Below are 23,159 nucleotides of genomic sequence, written 5' to 3' on the forward strand. Positions count from 1 at the left end.
TGTTTATCCAGTTCAGGATCACAGTAGGTCTGGAATCACTGGGCGCAAGTCAGGAACACAACCTGGATGGGCCACCAGTCCATCACAGGGCAACATGGACACGTTTGTACGTACAGCACAGGACTAGAAGTACAGTCCTGCTCACCATTATTGGCACGCATGAAGTTTAAGTAAATAATGTGGAAAATTTATCAAGTGTAATAGCTTTTTTCTATTGAGAACTCATGTTTGATACAAAAGAGCAAATGATAAACAACGTAAACAAATAAAATGAAAAGGGGAAACAAAAGAAAAACCTAAAGATTAATGCGGCACTGGTATTGGCACCCTTTACTGTAAATTCAGTATGGAAACATTCATTCATTATCTGTAACCGCTTATCCAGTTCAGGGTCGTGGTGGGTCCAGAGCCTACCTGGAATCATTGGGCGCAAAACAGGAATACACCCTGGAGGGGGCGCCAGTCCTTCATAGGGCAACACAGTCACACACACACACATTCACTCACACCTACGGACACTTTTGAGTTCGCCAATCCACCTACCAACGTGTGTTTTTGGACTGTGGGAGGAAACCCACGCAGACACGGAGAACACACCACACTCCTCACAGACAGTCACCCGGAGTGGGAATCGAACCCACAACCTCCAGGTCCCTGGAGCTGTGTGACTGCGACACTACCTGCTGCACCACCGTGCTGCCCCAGTATGGAAACATATTTTGATTAATCTGTGATAAATCACAAATAAGAATCACCTGTGATAAATTGCCAGTGCCCATGTGATATGAATTACCAAATGAATGATGACTACAGTGTTTTAAAAAGCCACATGTTATACCTTGTTCCTTCGTCACAATGGTGAAGACAAAGGAGCTGTGCGAGGGCATCAGAACTGCTATTATTAGCAAGCACAAGACCGCCAAAGTGTATAAGGCCATCTCCAAAGACCTTGGTATACCTGTTTCAACAGTGCGCAATGTTATTAAGAAGTTTGCCAAACAAGAAACTCTCAGTAACCTCCCTTGTGGAGGGAAGAGGAAAAGGTGGTTGGTGCGAATGGTGGAAAAAACATGTGAAACAACCACAGAGCTGAAGGCCCACCTGGAAGAGTCTGGGGTCATGGTTTCAACAAGTACCATACGCTGCATACCTAACCAAGCAGATCTTTATGGGCGAAGACCAAGGAAGAAACTTTGCTGAAGAAAAGACACAATCCTTCTAGGAAAATGTTCTGTGGACAGATGAAACAAAAATAGAGCTTTTTAGCAATGCACACCAACAGTTTACAGACGGCACAATGAAGTGTCGGAAAAGGTTTTCAAAGTGTCGGAACTTCTTTCAAAGATTTCACAGACACAGGTTTCAGGGAAAATGAGAACAGGTCCCATTTTTTTTTTTTTATTTAAGCAGGTTAAGATATAGGCACATTTACCTGCATAGGTCTAGGAAGACATACAAAAAGCATTCATGAAGCTCTCATTTTTATACAGTATTCGGGGTGATACAAATATCACCCCACCCTTTTTTTTATACATTTCACAAGCTGAGTTGGATCCCATTACATCTAGAAAGTACCTTATTCCCCATGTACACATGGCTTCTGCTTCCGGTTAGCTCTTCAGACGTTGTTTATTAGTCACTGTTAGGTTCAAAGTTTGTGTCCTTTTTATTATAAAAAAGTTTCTTATCCTATCCTCGGGGCCATTTTACTTTTTCCCATACTCCCTTTTCTTCTCATTAATTATGTCTTTGTTTTTCACAGCCTTTGATAATCTCTTGACCAACACCTGATATTTTTCCACTCTTTATTTGGGCCTAGAGATCCTTTTAAACTTTTAGACATATGTCAGTTCCTTTAAAGGATAATACAGTTCTATGATTAGTTTTTAAAGGACATTATATATTTTAAATCAATTAGACCCATCAGAAGCGTATCAGGAAAAGGACACCCTACCTACAGTTAAAGGAATACAGTGTAAGAATCGGCTTTTTGGCTCCTGAGCTCTCCCTACCTGCTGCAAAGTGAAATCCATGTTTACAGTGCAGTCGTGAAATCTCAGAAGAAGTTAAATAAGCTTATAGATGGTTACAAAAATGTTTGGAGGCTGTCATCACTGCCAAAGGGTGTGAAACTAAATACTAAGCAGGGGTGTCTTTATTACTGCCCATGCCATGTTTTTTTTTTCTTCCTGTTTCGTCTTTGCAATTAAAACATGTAAGCTGGAAAACATTGTTCATTCATTCATTCGTTGTCTGTAACTGCTTATCCAGTTCAGGGTTGCAGTGGGTCCGGATCCTAACCGGAATCATTGAGCGCAAAATAGGATCACACCCTGGAGGGGGCGCCAGCGTGATGCCTGAAAAACATTGTTCATTCTTACATTACTTTGAACCTCCAATTAAAAAATCCTTATGATATAAATGTGATATTTTCAATTTATTTCCTAAGATAGTACAGGTTACGCAAAAAAAGGAGGGATGCCAATAATGGTGATCAGGACTGTATATTAACAGCCCCCTCCCCCCACCTCTTGCAGATTAATTCTCTGTGATACTCCATTTGAGGTCATGACCGCAAAAGGACAAAGTAAAAGGGAGCAAACAAGTTATGCACAGCATCAATTGGATTTAATCAGTAATTCTAGAACTACAAAGTTATGGTCATAGAGCACTAGCTCTTACAGCAACATGACTTAAACCAGTGGTTCCCAATTTTTTTTTTGCCGTGTCCCCTTTTATAGATAGGAATATTTTTGAGACCTTCACTCTCATACATGTGTACTTTTTGCTTCCAAACACCTCTGGAATAAATTTCTAACTGTAATTCATACAAAATAGCAACTTCTTATTTAACAAAACATAAAGTGATAAGCCACTACAATGGAATTATAAGTGATATACTTTTAATGTATGTAAGCATTTGCCTTGCTGCACTACCCTGCAAGTGCCCCCCCAGTTTGGGAACCACTGCCTTATACTATAAAATAAACATGTCAGTGGCAGAAAGTGTAATTATAACAAAGCCAGGTGCGCCCAAATTTTCACCTGTGACTTACGTCTTTGAAGGTGTATATTAACATTCCTCTGGTCCGTAGATGAGCCGTCTGTTGCTGGATCATGACTGCAACGTGAACTACCTCAGCAAAACAGGCGAGAGTCCATTACACATCCTGACCAAGAGGGGGCGCTTTGAGGCCGCCATGACGCTGCTCACCCACGGAGCTAACCCCAACATTAAAGGAGAGCATGGAAACACGGCGCTGCACCTGGCCATGAAGGTACGTGTGATTTGTCCTTACACTGTCAGAAAGTCAGACAATCTAGGGGTCTACTTTTATTTATTAAAGGAACAATCAGTTGTCCAATTGTAAGCCTTAATGGGTCTGTATGGCCATATCCAGAATAAAAGGGTAATAATTGTACATTTTTATAATATAATTGTCTTTAACTAAAAAAAAAATAAAATACATTTCTTATTTTCACCTTTTTTCTGAGTGTGAAGTAAACACAAACATACAGTACTATCACTCTCAGGAAAAAAAAAACACATCATAAGGAGAACGAAAATGTTGAATAAAATTCAATATAACACATTTATGGCAAAAATGGAGATATGAGATTTTGTTTGACGACAGCTTATAGTGAAGGAATTCAGAGTAAATATAGCTTTAAAGTTTTTAAAATCCAGTCCAGAAAGAGAGGTGAATATTTTGTAAGATTTCATTATAGAATGTAAAATAAATTAATATAATTAATATAATGGAGATTAAATTGGGCGTATGAAATCCACACAATTTTAAAATCTACATTTATTTATTTATTTATTGTAGAGTATATGTACCCTTGAGGGTACCACTACAGTAACAGTATTTGTATTAATGAGAAATGACACAAAAAAGTATTGAACACACTTACTGAAATATATTTAATACATCTTCATCATCGTGGTAAATGGCAGCAGATTTTTATCAAGAATGTCTTGGTACATTTGTCCATTCATCCTTCCTTCAATTATATGCAGCATGCCAGTGCCATATGCTGAAAAACAGCCCAACACCATGATGTTACCACCTCCAAATTTCAGTGTTGGTATGGTGTTTTTGGGGTGACATGCAGTGCCTTTTGACTTCCTAACATGGTGTGTATTATGGCATCCAAATAATTTAATTTTGGTCTCATCTGACCAGACTATATTCTCCAAGCTTGTCTAAATGTTTTGTGCAAACTTTAAACGCACTTCAACATGCTTATTCTTCAGCAATGGAGACTTGCGTGGTGAGGCCATGCGTACAGGTCATGGCAGTTGAGTGCATTTCTTATTGTTTTCTCTTTCTTCATGCGGTCATTACTTTTTCCCTGTGTCATTTCTCGTCATTACAAAACTTAATTTATGGACATCTGTGGTTTGATGTCTTTGTGTATGTGGATTGGATGGGTTGTTACTGACATCTGTTTGGTCAGTTGCATCTCTATAAACCGTTCACTTCCACTGGCTTTTTATCTATTTTGTTACATTACAACCTGTATTTAAATGTTTTTTTAATTAGTTCATTCATTACTCGCTTATCCAGTTCAGGGTCGCGGCATGTTTGTTTTTTTTTTTTTTTTTTTTTTTAACTTAATTGTAATTGTAATTTAATCTAAGTTGGCGAAGTGTAATGAGAAAAATATATGAAAAAAAAGAAAATAAATTGGAAATAAAAAACTGAAAATTGGCATGTGCATATGTATTCATCCCCTTTGCTATGAAGCCACTAAAAAGTTCTGGTGCAACCAATTGCCTTTAGAAGTCACATGCTTAGTGAAATGTAGTCCACCTGTTTGCAGTCTAAGTGTCGTTAATTAGTCATGTGTCGTATACTTATTTCACCCGCTGTATGTATATGAGCAGCTTGATAAATAAGACTTAAAGATGTAGTTACTGATTGTCAACAAAAAACACTTTATATAAAATTCAGAAGATGTTTCCTCACAATTCACTAGTTCTCAAGTCTGTTTGTGTGCTCAAAACCTGTCTATTGTGTTTGGGAAGTCCCAGCAGGACCAGACTGGGACAGTTGATCCTGCCGAGTATATTATATTGCTCAGGCCACACTCACAGCTAGTGTATCTGCATGAATATGACTTGTATGTTCTTTTATGTGAATATTAAAGCCAAACAATATACACTTTATAATTATCCACTCTTTAATTACTAGCTCATTCATCAATTAATTAGAAATTTCTATTTATATATGGACAGCACTGTGGTGAAACAGGTAGTGTCGCTCTCACACAGCCCCAGAGACAGCCTTTCCTCAATTTAAGCTGCGCTAAACAAAAACTCAATAGGTTTATTGAGTGCATGAGAGAGGATAAATTGTATGTAAGCTATTTATTTTTTACGTCCTCATTACTGCAGAAAGATGCCATATGTTTTCCTTTCAAATAAAAATTTACAAAAATATGCAAATTACAAAAACCTGAATAGAAAAAGCCCAACATTTAAAAAACACCCAAATATCACTCTGAAGAAGTGTGCCAAATATGATCAACATGCACATACAGGGGGCGCTACAATAGGACAATAACTTAAAATAATTTTGTAATGTATTATAGCAACACCTAAGGATTCAACAGTAACAACAAAATGTATAGATCTTTTCTGAAGCCCATATGAAAAAACTTGTGCATTTTCATAACATATGACAAAAGCATTTTTGAGGCCCAGTATCACCACTCCCCTCTCTGCCTCTCTCTCTCTGATTCAGATTCAAACAGCTTTATTGGCATGACTGTTATTAGAACAATATCGCCAAAGCATTACAGCAAGAACAGAACAGAGAATACAAAGGTAAAATAAAAGCAGCAAATAGTTACCAAATAAGGGACAAAAGTAGTGAATAAAGATTTTGACAATGTTTACAAAAAGATATAACGAATATATATATATAGGAACTGCATCTCTATCTCTACCTCTCCGCTCTCACAGTGACCACACATTCTCGTCTCTCTGGGCAGCCAGGACTGTTTATACCTGCCCTTCTCTATGACCAAGCTGTGGTCACTGAGTCAGTCAGGATCCGTCTCTGCTGTGGGTCTCTGACGCTCTCTCTCATTTTATCTTGTGCTCGCTCTCTCTCTCTACACTGACCAATAAAAAGGATCATAGATCATACACCTTCCAATGCTACCAATATACTAATCAACCATAACATTATGAACACCTCCTTGTTTCTACATTCTCTGTCCATTAACTCAGCTCCACTGACCATAGGACCAATTTGTAGTTCAATAGTTACAGACTGGAGTCTACTTCTAGCTCTGCATACCTTGTTTGTTCCCTTTTGCCCTATTCATCAATGGTCAGGACCCCCAAAGAGCATGTATGATTAAGTGTTGGAGTTTTTAAATCTCTGTGTCAGTGCTGGATTGAGAGTAGTCCAACAACCAAGAACATCCAGCTGTCCACTGATGAAGGACCAGAGGATGACCAACACACACTGCAACATCAGATGATTTACTGTCTCTGACATTACATCTACAAGGTGGACCAACAAGGTGTGTGTGTGTTTAACAAATTGATTTAAACACATTGATTTAAAACTCCTGCCGCATTGCTGTATCTGATCCACTTCTATCAGCACAACACACACTAACACACTACCACCAGATGGCAGTGCTGCACTGAGAATGATCCACCACTTAACTCATACCTGCTAAGTAGGGGTCCAGTTGAGGTCCTGACCATTGAAGAACAGCATGAAAGAGGGGAAAAAGAGTATACAGAGCAACAAATTGTCTGAATGTCTGTAAAAATCAGAGAATAGATTGTAGAAACAAGGTGGTGGTCCTAAAGGTGTGGCGCACACACACTATCCAACATCACTGCAATGGCATGTAAGGCCTGATACTTACAAATGTAAGCTCCTCTACTTTGCACACTCCACTCTTCTCCCCACACACAGACTGAGAGGCCCACAGAGCTCACACTCACAATAACCCCCAACTTATTCTGCTCCACACTCTGCATCTCAAAACACAGTGACTGAGAGGTCCACAGAGAGATCACACTCAGAAATGCAGCATATATGAAAATACCCATTAACATTGCAATGGCATATAAAGCCTCATACTTGCAAAAGTAAGCAAAATTTACTCAAAGACTGCGAGGAACCTGTAAATCGCCTCTTGCTATGTTATTGGCTCATATTTGCTGTTTCAGATCACTTAAGGGGGTGGCACCTTGTTGCAGCAGGTAGTGTTGCAGTCACATAGCTCCAGGTGACTGTCTGTGAGGAGTTGGTGTGTTCTCCATGTGTCCGTGTGGGGTTTCCTGCAGGTGCTCCGGTTTCCTCCCACAGTCCAAAAACACACGTTGGTGGGTAGATTGCCAACTCAAAATTGTCCGTAGGTGTGAGAATGTGAGTGAATGTGTGAGTGCGTGTGTGTCTGTGTTGCCCTATGAAGGACTGGCGCCCCCTCCAGGGTGTATACCTGCCTTGCGCCCAATGATTCCAGGTAGGCTCTGGACCCACCACGATCCTGAACTGGATAAGCAGTTACAGATAATGGATGGATGGAGATCACTTAAGGTAGAAATGGTTCCAAACTTGGGAGATAGCTAACTGTATAAGTGCTACAAAACTAAACAACTCAAGTAACAAATGAGTTTCTGTGGTAATTCAATAATAAAAACTTACAGGCAAGTTAAATTTCAGCCATGTAAAAACAATAGTCATTGTTGTCCCCCAAACATATCATTCCACCTTAAAAGACGCAGAGCTTAGGGCTGTTTCACCACAATTGTAGACATTCCCTTAAAATACGTAATAGACACATAGAACATCTAAACCCAGGTGCCTCAAAGCTTGAGATTTGTCCAGCCCAGATTTCAAACAAGAAACATGTCTTGGCTGATGAGCTACATTTAATGTAAAGGGAAAATTTATTCTGTCCTTTTAATGACCTCACTTTGTTTGTGTGCTTGTTTTTCTGCTGTAGTTGGATAACATGGATCTGATTAAAGCTCTGATTGTGTTTGGAGCTGACGTGGAAGTGCACAATGACCTTGGAGAGACACCAGGACTTATAGCAGCCCGGACCAGCAAAGGTGAGAGACGGAGAGAAAGGGAAAGGAGGAATTGGGAGCAAAAGGAAGTAAGGAGGAAGAGGGAGGTAGGGAATTAGACAAAGAGAGAGTCAGAAAGATAATTGTATGAGGAAGAGAGAGACATGAGAGAAAGAGCAATATCTGTGAGAAATGAGTAAGAGGTGAGGGAGAGGAGAGTGAGAAAGAGGGAGGCAAGGGGAGTAAATGAAAGTAGGATTGGAGAGAGAGGGAAAAGCTATGAGAATGAGGGAGGGGGAAAAGAAAGATGAGAAAAAAGAAATAAGAAAGAGACAGACGAGAAAGAAATAAAGATATATGAGAAGTAAGGAGGAAGGAAAAGTGAGAGAGATGGGGAAAGGAGAGAAAAAAAAATAAGTGAGAGATGGGAGAGGGAGACCAATATGAGAACGTTTTGGAAGAGAGACACAGGTGAAAGAGTTGAGGGAGAGGAAGGAGAGAGATTGAGACTGTATACATGTGAATGTTGAAAAGTGAGTCAGCATCAGTTATGAATGTTCATAATGGTCTTGCGCATGACATTATGAGGCATGTGAAAATGTAAATAGCAAGCTAATGTTTTGCTGAAAATACAGTATTTATATTCAGTTGTAAATATTGTATTAACTTTCATTACCTGATTAATGTATTCCATGGTACAGCGTGAGCTATGTTGTGCTACATTACAGTGTTTTGAAAGGCTATAAAATTATCAGTTCATGGGGTTTCCAAGCATACTTGTCCTTTTTTTTTTTAAATTAAAAAGTGTTTGAAGGGTTGTTTTTTACAGACATTTTCTCAGTGAGCTTTAAAGCAATAATTTGGCAAAAATAAAATATAATATACACACTTTTCAATTTGCATCAAATTTATTAAATATTTTTTCAAATACTTATTCAAAAAACCTATTTCCAGAAAAGTTGGGCCATTTTTGGTAAAATGCCTGCTTTGCACTCCCACAAATGTGGGACAGGGGCAAAATATCAGTGAATAGATTATAGGAAACATAGGTCGCTCTGGATTTAAACATCTCACTATAAGCCAGTGCATATAAAATGAACAAGAGCAAATATTGGTCATTGCTCATCACTTTAAGTGAAGCTTCATTTTTTGTAAAGAATTTAGGTCTTTTATATTCTACCATGCTTGTTTTTGTAAAACGATTCAGAACTACTAGTCCATGTAGAGTAAGGCTGGACACGTGTTGGTTGAGCGTGATCCCCATGCCTCCAGATGGCACTGCATAAAAAATTGTTATGCCTCACTGATAAACATAGCAGCCTATTGTCCAAGTTACAAACAAGTCCAAAATACAAACAAGTTGTTTACTGAAAACAAGAAAAAAGCATTGAATTCATTTATTTTTAATAATTTTATTTATTAATCTTTCTTTTTTACAAATGTCCCAACATTTCTGGTAATGGGGTTTAGTTAAAGTATGTTTGCCTTCAGTTGTGCACTGGAGCTTTGATACTGATGTGGTTATGTCTTTCTCAGAAGCTCCAACTTAAACATTACCAGGTCTTAAGTAAGTTCGGAATTTATTTTGCATGGAAGCATTTGCTTCATGTCCTCAGAGGTTGCTGGCACTGTGTGATTAGTGGAGTCCTAGATAACGCAGGGTATTGAGTGAGGTTTTCCTTTGACATTGTGCTGATAGAATATTGTTAGCATTAGTCGCAGAGGTCCAGTGCAAAACCAAACACAAAGGACATGCGTGAAAACTCTATATTTTAATATTTATATGCATGGTTTTGATTTGTGTTCTCACGTACTCAATTCATTTGTTCATCTACTCTCTCCTTTTACTCTTTCTCTCTCCTTTCTTCTTGTATATTCCTCTGTCTCTCTCTCTCTCTCTCTCTCTCTCTCTCTCTCTCTCTCTCTCTGAATGTATGTGCATGTGTTGGACTCATTAACCCGTGGCTTTGTTTAAAGGCCCAAATCGTAAGGTGTTGTTAAAGATGCTGTGTAGTGTTGGGGTTGAGCGCTGTCATCCTCCATCCCCTGATATCCTGCTCCCCAACACCAGGAGAGCTCAACCTTCCACCATAGGTAACACCCCCAAAAACTAATGTTTAAACAGTTCTGGATTCTTTCTGCCTCACTCCTCTCTCATAGGTAAAGCTTTGGCAGTCTGCACCATGCTTAATACACTATATGTCCAAACCTATGTACACACTCTGCATAATTAGTCCATTCTGCTACTTTAAGGTGTAAGCAAAAGTCACCTGTTGGTCATGCTCAATGCTAAATGTTGTCCAGAGGAATTTAAAGCACTGATCTAAAAATATTTGGCCATATAGTGTATACAGAAACAGAGAGGTATTGTCTTAATAGAAGCTGCATCTCTATGATCAAGTGGCTACTGAGATGTTTCTATAAAATCTGTTGACTGGAACTGCTTATTCCCACTGAATATTGCAAAAATCAATCATGTCTGACTGCTATTATCATGGCCGAGATTCATTAAAAGCAGATTGTTTTTTAAATTTTAATATATTTAGGACATCAGAAAATACAGAACATGCCTGGAAAGTACATTTAGTTAAGATATTGTGCAATCTTAACTTTGATCCATTAGTGTTACCAGTCCATTGCTAAAGCCTATACAACTCTTCAATTCCCGTATATAAGCTTTAAGAGTTTGTAGATGTCCACAGTACCCAAGTTGTAGCTTAACATGACCATCCATTTTGTGCAACAATTTCTCAGTTGCACAAGTCCGTCGTTGTCATGAGTTTGGCCTGAGACAACAATTAGAAATATGTCAGCTAACCTAAGATCTTGCCTGTGCTTCCCTGGTAGGGTTCGATGATGTAATTTACACAGCAGCTGCCCTCTCTGCCATGAGTCAAGGTCGCATGGAAATAGATGGCTTCAAAACAGGATGCCAGAGGTAAACTAATAATTATTGTAATTGATTTATACTTAATTTATACTTATAATTTATATATAATGAAATTAATAAGAAATCTAACATCTGTTTTAAGAAATTGAAAATAATGGCTGGGGCTATATATATATAATATTATTATTAGTATTATATATTTTTCATTATATATATTTTTTCTGGGTCCTTCAGTTTTTACAAAGACACATATCAAGAGGTCCTGTCCAAGGTGTGTCCCAATGATTCCAGCTGGACCCATCTTGACTGTATTTAGGATGAATTGGATGAAGGATGTACATTATGTCAGTTATAATCATTTTTCTTTACTACAGACACGTGAAAACAATAACATACTAAATATCTAACACTTCAAAAAGCTCCTTATGTCGATGCATATTTGTTGTGACAGTAGCTATTGCTCTCAGAACTCTGAGAGTGACAATATAAATCATGTCTAAATGATTTGTACTTGGTATTTACAAGCTAGTTTAAGTGAAGGGAGTTTTTTCACTGTAGATGCATGTTTACAAAGGACTTATTTATGTTTTTTAATGATGAAAATTGCAGAAATAATATTTTGTAACGGTTTATGAATTATTGAGCAGCCTTAATCTGTGCATCTCTCTCTCTCTCTCTCTCTCTCTCTCTGTCTCTGTGTGTGTGTCACTCTCTGTCTAAAGGATGGACAGGTTGCTCTGTTTGGATGGAGGAGGCATTAAAGGCTTGGTGCTGATCCAGATGTTGATTGCATTAGAGAAGGCATCAGGCAGGCCAATCAGAGAACTATTTGACTGGGTTGCTGGAACCAGCACAGGAGGCATTCTGGCCCTGGCTATAGTCCATGGTGTGTGTGTGTGTGTGTGTGTTTGTGTATAAAAGAGAGAGAGAGACAGAGATAGTTTGTTTTTGTTTAAACCATCTGTGAAAATTAAATGTATTTGTGGGAATTATGTAAACAAACAGGTGTGTAATTGTTTATGTGTCTGCTGCATCTGGTGTTTGGAAATGTGTGTGTGTGTGTGTGTGTGCCCTTGTGCACACATGTACTGGCAATATTATAATGGCTGTTCTTTTTAAACAGTTGAATACACACTGTGTTTGTATGCTGACCTTGTACTTTAATTGGTCATTTTTATCAGAAACCACATATATGAACTTTGTATGTTTATAGGCACAAACTCTTGCTAATCTGATGCAGCACAATTCATAATTGGACAGTCTCTGGCCACAGGACCATTGTTGTCCAGATTTAGTTGTGTATCATTCTTAACATATCAGTCATCCTAATCTGTGTGTGTGGTTTTACAAACACCAGTGTCAATGCTTGCTGGAGAGTGCCAAAAAGGATCCAGACAAGAGAATGGTAACCAGTTGTATTCTGGTGCCTTAACTCCTTTTTTATCAATTTTACATTTCCACCTTATATGGTGCCGATATATGTTTTTCAATCAATGTTTTCTCTTTTAACTTAAACTTAAAAAGCCTGTTAGACCTGAGTGTTTGGCTGAAGCAAAAGTGTAAGTTATACTTACTTTGTGTATAACTGTTTTGTATAACGCTTTGTGTGTATGTGTGTGTAGGGAAATCGATGGAGTATCTGCGCTGTCTGTACTTCCGGATGAAGGAGCAGGTGTTTAAGGGGTCAAGACCCTACGAGTCTGGCCCTCTAGAGGAATTTCTGCAGAAAGAGTTTGGAGAGAACACCAAGATGACTGATGTTAAACACCCCAAGTAAATTGTCTCTTTCACACATGAAAAGCACAGAATTTGTAGAGAAACAACTTTTTTGCGTCAGGTGCCCTCTTGCCGCAGGAAATGAAACGCATGATTTAGGCATGGGCCACCACGTGAGCAGTGTGTGCAGGAAAAACTCCAGAACATTTCTTGCTTCGTTCTCACATGCACTGTTTCTGATTTTGCCCAGAGTTTTTACTAGGGTGCTAGGAGGATAAAGTCTGAGTAATGTTGTGGGTGTTTGTGTTCAAACATACAGCTCCTCTGGGTAATTGTGAAACTCTTATGTGCAGATTAATATGCACACTTTTTTGATGGTATAGAATGGCTGAGGAATATATTGATGAATATAAAAAATATTTGAATTTGAATACTCTTTTTGCAGTGAAATTTGACTCAAATTTGTGCAACTTAGATGAATAAGTGTCAATAAGTGCTCTGTATGTTATTCATCTTAACAATGTTATCTACTACCCAACCTGGGGGAGACAAACTATATAGGAATGTTTGTACATGGTTAGAAACCTGTTAAATAAATCAGAAATTTGGCCACTTTGGAAATATCTATAGCCCTCTTCTCTGTCCTACTCTCTTTGTTTCTCTCTCGCAGGGTGATGGTGACCAGTGTTTTAGCAGACAGGCACCCAGGGGAGCTGCATATCTTCAGAAACTATGAACCTCCTCCCCTGCCCAGAAACCCTCCATATGTTTCTAGTGCCACCTTTAAACCACTCACCATACCAGAGGGTAATATACACACACCACAAGCTTTCCAGATAGGGTTGGGCAACATGGCCAAAGTATAACATCAAATATTTTTTTAAGCATACATGATAAGTTTCACAACATTTTGACACAATTGACTAGTAATTTAACGGTTAAAAACACCCATTATAATTCTGTTCAGCTTTTCAAATACTATGCTGCATGGAATCCAGGTATTGTTTTTTTCCAGTTATATATTTTTATGTTCATTTTGTACACGTACACATGTGTTTCTGATGTTTACTCTTTTCTGTGAAAGCAGTGGAATGTGATTTTTTTTTTTAATAAATAAATAAATCACATAATCATTTGAAATGAAATATAAATCATGGCTTAATATTTTGATATTTGGATTTGGACACCATCAAGTGTGGGGATTACCACCACAACAGGCACCAACAACCTTGCAGCCACAGCTCCGGTTATCCAGTTATGGATAAACTGTGACGGGCACAGGAATCCAATAACTGAACACCACTCTGATTCAGATCAGGAGGGCTGTTCCTCCCAATCATGCCTCCCCACCAAGTCCCCCAGCAAAACAGTTGAATCCCCAGAAAAAGTATTTTCCAGCATCCCTTCTAGGATCCCCAAAAGGCCAAGTACTCAGAACTGCTGTTCTCAGAACTGTCAGAACCCGTTCTCCAACCCGAAGATGCAGGAAAATTACCCTATCGTCCACTGGGGTAAACCCCAACTTACAGGCTCTGAGCTGAGGGGCTATGAGTAAGCACACTCCTGCCCTACGCCTCTCACCCTGGATAGCACCAGAGTCAAATTTTCATCCCGCCTCCCTCGAGGAGATTTGTTCCAGAGCCCATATTGTATGTCGAGGTGAGCCCAACTATATCTAGCCAGTACCTCTCAACTTCATGCACCAGCTCAGGCTCCTTTCCTACCAGAGAGGTTACATTCCTACCAGAGAGAGTAGAGAAGTAACCCAGGATCAGAACCCCAGGGTCCCCACCTTCAGCTGACACCTGATCCACATTGCACCAGACCCAGATTACTACCTCTCCCACAGGTGGGAGGCCTATGGGAAAATGGACCAGCGACCAGGCACTCGCCGAGGAGCTCCTCCCTCAGGCCTGGCTCCAGGATGGGCCCCTGGTAACCCTCGTAGTCATAGGCACTCAAAAACCCCTCCACCACTTTTAGGTGGTGATTCAGGGAGGGGACTAGGTAAATCCATTTACATTAAGATATGAATGAAATATTTAATCCAGCTAGTCATTATTTGTTTATTACAAATGCTGTATGAGTGCATTAATACGTTAATTTGGGGGAGCTCGTTCCAACCCACAATCTTTGAAATAAAACAAAAGTCAGTCTGTAAACATGGGATAAAATTAGTTGTTGTTTTGTGCTGTGTCTTAAACAGATAGCAGGCACTCGCTGCAGTGTTGTCCCTCCTCCTTTTCGGAGTCTCTCCCATTACAGTACTGGACCACATTTATGTGAGAGTGTGAAAACAAGGTTAAACAGAGCAAAGCAATTTGTTCTAATTAAATATGGTGAAAATTAGTACAGAAAAAGTGAACCAAGTAAAAATGTCTAAAAAGCAAAGCTTCTGTTCACTCACACCTCATTCCTGAGAGCCTTACATTTGTAGTAAACAGAGGTATATTCTCATTTAAAGGAACAGGAACTGAAACCTGTTTTTAATAAGGATATTTAGATAGGTTAAAAATGGAGCTGTGTTGTTTTATCCTGGTATTCAGACCAAGGCATTTCACAGACAAGCAACATTCATAAATATTATTCTGAGTTCCTGTTAAGAATTGTATTATATGTCTCAATTTCTGCTCAGGAGTTTTTAATGTATATTTTTCAGACACTTTTTTATTTGCATGCACACATACACGAGGCCCCTGGAGTAGAATTGGTGATATATTATACTCCACATGAAAAACAGAGATTAATATATAGTATATATTTGTAACCAAGGTATAATTCCTCCTCCTGAAAATGTATTTTTTTTCTTTTCCAGCAGCAAAGATATTTTGTGTATGTGTGTGTGTGTGTAGCCTCTCAGTGTTGTTGTTGTTGCAGGCTGGGAAGATGAGGATGTGTTGATAGTAGGATACACTCAGGAACCTTTGAGGAAACGTAGAAAGGTGACAGAGGAAGGTGTGTGTATTTGTGTGAGTGAGAGAGCTAGAGAGTAGGAAAGAGGAGGGTCACAGAGAGAGAGAGAAAAAACACACTTGGTGAATCTAGTTGTCACTGCACCTGGAAGCCTAATTACATTCTTTCTTCAAGGAATAGGTATTGGGTTATCCATTTATATTTATCATCATCATTTCATCTAAATCTCTCTCTCTCTCTCTCTCTCTCTCTCTCTCTCTCTCTCTCTCTCTCTCTTTCTTTCTTACTTTCTCAGAACAGATAGTGTGGCGTGCTGCCCGCTCAAGTGGAGCTGCCCCCACATACTTTCGGCCAATGGGGCGCTTCCTAGACGGAGGGCTGCTGGCCAATAACCCAACACTGGATGCCATGACAGAAGTCCACCAGTACAACAAAGCTCTTAATGCTCAGGTATTACTTTATCCTCAGAACACCATATGGATGGCCGTTGTAACAGGTCTGGTGAGAAAATTAGGTCTTGACCAGTATATAGGTCGTAGGACATGCAGAATTATTGGATTCGACTGATAAAATCACAGATAATGTCTTTTTTGTTTCTGTCACGGCACAACCACAATTCAAATTGGTGACCTCTTAATGAGGCTGATGAGCGCTAATGATAATTTGTGATAAAGGGAAACCAAAATTGATTGATTGATTTTTTTTTTTTTTTTTAAGTCTTTATTATTCATTCAGATAACAGACAGTGATAATCAAAAACAGACACATTGTACTGTTCACATCAGCTGCTAGCATTACGGAAACCTAGATCTTCAGAAGACGCCTAATAATTTCTGTGAAATGAAATATCTTCAGTCTTTAATTTCTTTTTAAAAAATATAATGGTTCTGTCCCAAAAACTAGTGAGCTTTCTACATAGAGATCATTTTATGTCACAGTCAGCGAGTTGCCGACACGTAGGCTGTCCCAGTTCTTAGATACCATAAATGTGCTGCCTTAAACTGGCCTTAAACTAAATTTTAAGTCAGCAAAGAATGAAGAATCCATCACATTGACACGCTGAGGCGACTCTAGCTGCTGAGGTGAGTAGACACTGGTCATGCACAGTAGGGGGGAACAAGCTCTAACTAGAGCGTCCCTATATTCTGCCTTATGAGGACAGATGTCCAATAGAATGCTGCCCCCTTAAACAGCTGCCTACTTCGTCAGTCTCTGTATGGGCAGCTTACTAGATTTTTTTTTTTTTTTTTTTTGCAATTTTTTTTTTATTTTGCGCCCAATGATTCCAGGTAGGCTCTGGACCCACCGCGACCCTGAACTGGATAAGCGGTTACAGATAATGAATGAATGAATGAATGTTCATGTTTGGATCTTCATTGGAGCTGAGCTTGTCAAACACTTTTTGTGTTGTAAATTTACACAGCTAATAATGACTAATTCACCTCACCTAGTGTGTGTGTGTGTGTGTGTGCGCATTTCAGGGTCGGGGGGATGAAGTGTGCAAGCTGGGTATTGTGGTCTCTCTAGGAACAGGGAAACCTCCACAGGTGATGGTCAACTCGGTGGACGTGTTCCGACCCACCAACCCTTTGGAGCTGGCTAAGAGCTTTGTGGGTGTTAAAGAACTGGGAAAGATGCTGGTGGACTGTGTAAGCACACACACAAACAAACAAGCAAAAGGCACTTTTAAACCCACACTTCAGGTATTCATTCTCAATTTACAGTAGTTGTATCAAATAATATTTGGCTATGAGGCCCATAACTGAATAATAAATCTGTAGAATAAAAAATGTTGTCATCAATGCATTTTTTACAGCAGGGTTCGATTCCCAGCTCGGGCAAGAATGCTTACACTACATTGTAACATGAATAAAAATGTAATTTTGCCATGGCAAATAATTTCTGCCAAACACCATGTAACTAGAACAAAATGTTGTTGTTTTGCAGTGCACTGACTCAGATGGCTGTGCTGTAGACAGAGCTAGAGCCTGGTGTGAGATGGCTGACATGAACTACCACAGGTAATGAAATATGCTTTGTCTGTTGGCATCAGGCAATACACTGAAAGTTAGTTTTATTTTTGGTTTGCAAGATCGAATGCAACACAAAGGTACCTTCCAACTTTAGGCTCCAAACTCATTTTCTCTCTCTCTCGTTCTCTCTCGCTCTCTCTCTCTCTCTCTCTCTCTCTCTCAGGTTGAGTCCTCAGCTCTCCAGTGAGGTCATGTTGGATGAAGTGAATGACGCAGTTTTGGTGGACATGCTGTGGGAGACTCAGATGTACTTGTATGAGAGTAGAGATATCATCCAGATGATCTCCCAGCAGCTACTGCAGCCCTAAAAGAGAATGTGAGGTTGTTATAGAGAGTTACAAAGAGCAAACAGAATAATAGTACACTCAAATGCAAAAGTTGACCAATTTAATATGTTTTTACATATAAACCTTATGGTATATTGCGGAGAAAATAAAAAAGAAAATGCCGTGGGCATAATATGTTAAATATGGCTAATAACTAGCAATTGTGCATTAAAATGTGTTGTACTTATTTTTACTTAGAATGTCAGCTATTCAGCAATTTGATTAGGTCTATGCAATTTTTTGCACATTAACATAGAGAAGCCCAGTGCTATTCTGACACAATAGCTAGGATTATCCCTTTTTCTTTAAATTACAGAAACAAAAATTACTTACAAAATGTCTATAAATTATCTATATTTTCATTGAAATTCATGACAAACTGTGATAGTCAGTACAAAGTAAGAATTTCTCTTCTTAATTAGAGTGCATTTTCTGAGCAGCACGGTTTATTATTAGAAACTCTTGATTGGACACAGCATACCTGAGAGGAGTACTTCCATTTCAGCCTTTTGCAATTAAGTAATCTCAAAAGGGCCACAATGCAGTTTCAATTAAAGGGTGATTAACAAGAGGCTGTTTGCTCGGAGAGGATGAAAACAGATTCAGCACTGGAGCTACACAGATCACAGCGCTCTTTTCTTGTGGTTGTGGTTTAACACCTTGGTGTTCTTAGTGTTTTTGGCATTATGGTTTTTCTATCAAAGCATTTGTATGCTATTATTTTGGTTATAGGTGCAGTTGAAAATTTAGACCATTCCGCAGACATGTCTTGATATGACATGAAATCTAAATCCAAGTTTGATTTCTCTATGATAGAAATAAATGGGATTTTTGAAAATGACTGCTTTCATACCCTGTGGTAAAACAAATGGTTTGTTTTGTCATAAAGACCTTTTTCTTCTAAAGGTAAAATCCTCTGAATAAAGCCATTAGGACAAGACATGTTGGGTTTTAAACCGTTTTGTTTACCTCAAGGCATAGTAGCAGTCTTGTTGTTGATATTGCTATTCATTTCTCTCAAAGTGTAATTTAGCTTAGACCTGGAATTCCTTTTATAAGAACTACATGACTTGTGAATGTCAACACAAGTTCAGTTGTCTACAAGTATATTTTTTTGCTTTGAACACTAAGATCAAATGTTAGATGGGCATTTCAAGACATCTGTAATGGAGAATGGATTAATGATTGTAATCCCCCTTCGATCAAAATCATAATGTGAACAGAAAGCAGCCTTTTTATTTTAGCATGGTTTTGCTGACAGCACTGTGCTTGGTAGTTTGTTTATAAATATCTAAACTGGGATTTTAAATGGCCAGTTAGCTATAAAATTGGCAAGCAATGTGTGTTCTATGCTGTGTTTATATGTTCTCAGTAGACGGACAGCAAACCAAATATCGTATTTTTTCAGTGGAGTTCCAATGGACCTTGCCATAGTTGTCAGCTAAGCCAAGGTCAGGGTCAAGAGTTGTTGTTAAGATATTTATTTCTTCAGAAACAAGTGTCCAAATACCATGTAGTTGTACTAAGTCATGTACAACAAATTCAGATTTCTACAAAATTACATTTTTATTCAAATGTTGGCTAATACCATTGCCCTGCACATGACCAAAACACACTTTCACCATAGCAACCAGACACACATGATCAATATATTTGCTGATGTCAATGTCAACATGTAATCCATGCATTCATTATAGAAAAAGCTATCCAGATACAGTTCATTGTTTCATATTCATATTTATCTGTATCTTTATATACATACATATATATTTTTTTTTTCTTTTCTATGTAAATTGCCCTTCATCACACATGATGCTGAAAAAATTATTAAAATGATTAAGACTAATTCAGGAACCATTTAACTTTAGTTCAAAAATAGATTATTTATTCATTTGAAGAATTTGCCCTAGGTGCCCATAAATATGAAAGGTTGTTTATTATCTAGTGTGATTCAGCCAGGAATAGAGGTGAAGTCCTATTCCTGTGTTGGTAGATGGCCTGTATGACTTGTCACTAACTGGTAATATATCTTTGATTTGAGTCAGTACCAGATGCATTAGAGTTAGAGAGAACAACTGGTGGATCGATAGTCCATTACATAGCATGATGCTAGCCAACATTGGTGTCCTTTAGCTAACATAACTGGCTTTTTAATGTGGTTCGCCAAAAGAACCGGCTTGATGACTGGCTTGATTTTGGAGAACAACTAGCATGACCAATAGCCTTTTTGTGTGTGTGTGTCAGCACCATCGCATAAACCATAGGAAGGTCACACACAACTTTTTTATTTTTATTATTTGTTTTCCTAGCTAATATTCAATTCTAAAATCAAAATTCTGATGCCTTAGATTTATAGAAGTAAACTGACCTACCTGTAATGGACCCTCTTCAAAATGTACAACTCTGTTTTAACCACATATTATAAAAAACTTGTATTTTTGTATGTTCTGTTACATTCAGATCTAATTTCATGTACTTGATGGCAAAACAAATGTTTACGTTGCATTAGTATAGCCACCTTTCACTCAGCACATAATAGAAATGAGCAAGTGGTGTTGTCCTCCAAACATGTTGAGCTCCAATGGAGTTACATTAACAGCAGTTCAAAAACGAGTGTGAGCTGGCTTCACATGTCTTGGATGAAGACGTGGCTACTGTTCATGTTTATTTTATCATAAAGAAGGAAGGCTTTTTCTGCTTCCTGGTTTATCAGAAAGCAGATTGGCTGTTTTTACTGAAGGGCATTTTCATTCTTTTTTTTTTCTTTTTAAAGCCAGTGAACACTCCCTTTTCCATTTAACAAGTATCTGTTTGTGGGTTGGAATTAGCTGACTGTGGGCATATTTTTAAACAAGCCAGTATGTTTTAATGTTAAACTTAAACAAGATTCACCAAAGTAATCTTTGTAGCAAATCTGAGTGTTATTACAAATGGAAATGCTTCAGGTTTAGGCTTCATGAAAAAATCTGTACCTAACAAGTAGTAATTTTACAAGAAAAGTTCCCTTGAATGACGACACTCATGCTGCCTCTGATATTATTATCCAGCTTCTTTGTTTGTGTGTTTATTTTTGAATTTACCTCTGTTTCCTGACATTGTGGGTTATGTTAGCTTCGTGTATCGTTGATGAATGTGAGTCCAGACTGACTATACTATCCGAGTGACTGTGTTTTATACTCATCTATTAAAACTGCACTGAATACAAATCTATTCATTAAATCTAATTTCTATGAAATGTAAATCTCTTCATTAAAAGGTTTCATTTATTCAGTTTCAGTCTGTGTGTTTTGGTCAGAGATGACTACATCTGAGCTTTAAGAATGTATAACAAATGATTTTAGATACCTGCTCATCCATCATTTCTCTGAAATTGAGAGTGGATTTCCATCAATCCAGGGAAAATTTGGCCAGCTTCACATTATAGGGCATTTGCACATTATTTTGGGGATCTGGAGCTCTTACGAACCCAAAATTTGTCAAGGATTGTTTATTTTTTTATTATTATTATTATTTTTTATATTATTATTACTATTGTTTGTCTGCCTAGAAAACTATGGGATAAAATGTGTCATTCTGATGTTGTTCTGTATCTTATATAAAGTGCAAACACTTTAGAATTGTTATGCCTCCTCTTCTGAATTTCTCACAGCTCTTTTGTGAGGCCACAAAGATGAGGTTAAGAGTGAAACAAACACAAAGGCATGAAGAAATGAGAGTACTGAGTGGAAACAGCACAAAAGAGAACAGAGAACTGAGTGAAAATAAATGAAATCAGAGCTTCTGCTCCTTGCTCCTCACTCCTGGCTGCCTTGTGCTGAACTGGGCCGTGGCTCATTCTCAGTTAAAGGAAATAGCACTGAAACTAGTGGTTCTGAAAAGGGTTGTTTAAACAGGGGGAGAATGGGGTTGTGTTGTTTATATGTCCCCTTTCCAGTAGATGAATTCACTAATTATGAGTGGGTGTCCACAACTTTTGAGCATATAATGTAGTTCAAACTATTCGGTCAATGAAAATGGGACCAAAGGACCACCTGTATACAAGAACTGGCAAACATTTTAACACCGTTTCCATGATTAGAGGCAACCTCAGAAAACCAAAAAAAAAAAAACTGTCTAAAGCTTTAAATAAATAATTGTTTCTGATTTTGGGCCAGACCAAGATCAAATCTTATCCAGGATATAATGAGTATAATGGGAAGATCTGTAATTTAAATCGATTGCCTAATTCATTCTATGAAAATTTCTCTAATTTAAACTGACAATCTAATTTGGTCTGAGGTGGTTCATTTGCTTCTTCAACTTTGGGTTTGTGAAGGATTTGATAATTACCCTGTGAACACTGCATTACAATGGGACTGTCCACTCCTGACTTATAATAATAAAATAAATTTAATATAATAATAGAAACAGGACAGAAATAAATGATAAAAATATTTATTTTGTTGTAAACAAAAAAATAAAGTGTATGTGTGTTTAAAATATGCTAAAATTAAGCTGTGGCAGCTTTTATAGGAACTTTGAAAGTCGAGGCAAGACCTGGAAAACCAAGAAAAATGAACTTTATTTAAGAATGACCTGGAAGATCAAGAGAAATCTTGGATAGAACTGCTTGTATTTCAGTAAAAAAAAGGCAAGTGTATCTAACACAAGAGTGATGGTGCACTGTTGTCTCACTTGCACGAACAAGATCTGCAAGGAAGTATCATCAGAAAGAAAACTGACCTGTGACCTCATCACAAGTCACTGTCTGCAATGAAGTATGCAAAGCAGCTTCTAGAGTGTGTGTATGTGAATGTGTGTATGTGTGGGGCTTGTGGTTGAGTGCGTCAGTGTTATTATCAGGTATAGTTGCACTTGCCCAGGTGTGATGGCAAGTCTCAGGTGGAGCAAGCTTACTGCCAGCCCGCATCTTAATAATTCACCAGTCTGAGGGTGTATCGAATACTCTCTGTCTCTCTCTCTCTCTCTAGCTCTCTCTCTCCACTATGATACTAGGTGATAACAGAGAGTTGCAATGACCAATTACAGAGATAGGGTGAGTGCATTGTCGCTCAAACAAGCGTACACACACACACCCTTATACATAATCTGTCACTGTGTGAGGTGTATTAGTCGCTGAGACCACAAAGCGGAATAATTGCTGCACAAGACTTTCACCATCAAAGGTACTTTTAAGCTTGAATAAGTCCATTTTCCAGTCAGAAATGTTTTGTTTTTGTGAATAAATTGTG

The 23,159-nt window shown here is 38.3% G+C and overlaps 1 protein-coding gene across 3 annotated transcripts in view; it reads left to right on the forward strand.

Annotated features, from left to right (window-relative positions):
• The window catches only part of LOC136679518 (85/88 kDa calcium-independent phospholipase A2-like), a 31,119-nt gene extending 9,831 nt beyond the window's left edge, over positions 1-21,288 (forward strand). The window contains exons 8-19 of one of the 3 annotated variants that reach the window (XM_066658100.1): positions 3,096-3,278; positions 7,984-8,092; positions 10,028-10,144; positions 10,898-10,988; positions 11,663-11,826; positions 12,563-12,713; positions 13,327-13,463; positions 15,534-15,611; positions 15,865-16,019; positions 17,051-17,218; positions 17,517-17,590; positions 17,766-21,288. In XM_066658100.1, coding sequence (XP_066514197.1) covers positions 3,096-3,278; positions 7,984-8,092; positions 10,028-10,144; positions 10,898-10,988; positions 11,663-11,826; positions 12,563-12,713; positions 13,327-13,463; positions 15,534-15,611; positions 15,865-16,019; positions 17,051-17,218; positions 17,517-17,590; positions 17,766-17,910 — 1,572 coding nt within the window. In that variant the 3' untranslated portion in view covers positions 17,911-21,288. Of the gene's footprint in view, positions 1-3,095; positions 3,279-7,983; positions 8,093-10,027; positions 10,145-10,897; positions 10,989-11,662; positions 11,827-12,562; positions 12,714-13,326; positions 13,464-15,533; positions 15,612-15,864; positions 16,020-17,050; positions 17,219-17,516; positions 17,591-17,765 lie in introns of those variants that run through there. The other 2 variants (XM_066658101.1, XR_010796555.1) reach the window with 2 other exon arrangements.
• Positions 21,289-23,159: the final 1,871 nt, after the last annotated feature.

This window comes from Hoplias malabaricus, chromosome Y (assembly GCF_029633855.1).
Source record: "Hoplias malabaricus isolate fHopMal1 chromosome Y, fHopMal1.hap1, whole genome shotgun sequence".
NCBI lineage: Eukaryota > Metazoa > Chordata > Actinopteri > Characiformes > Erythrinidae > Hoplias > Hoplias malabaricus.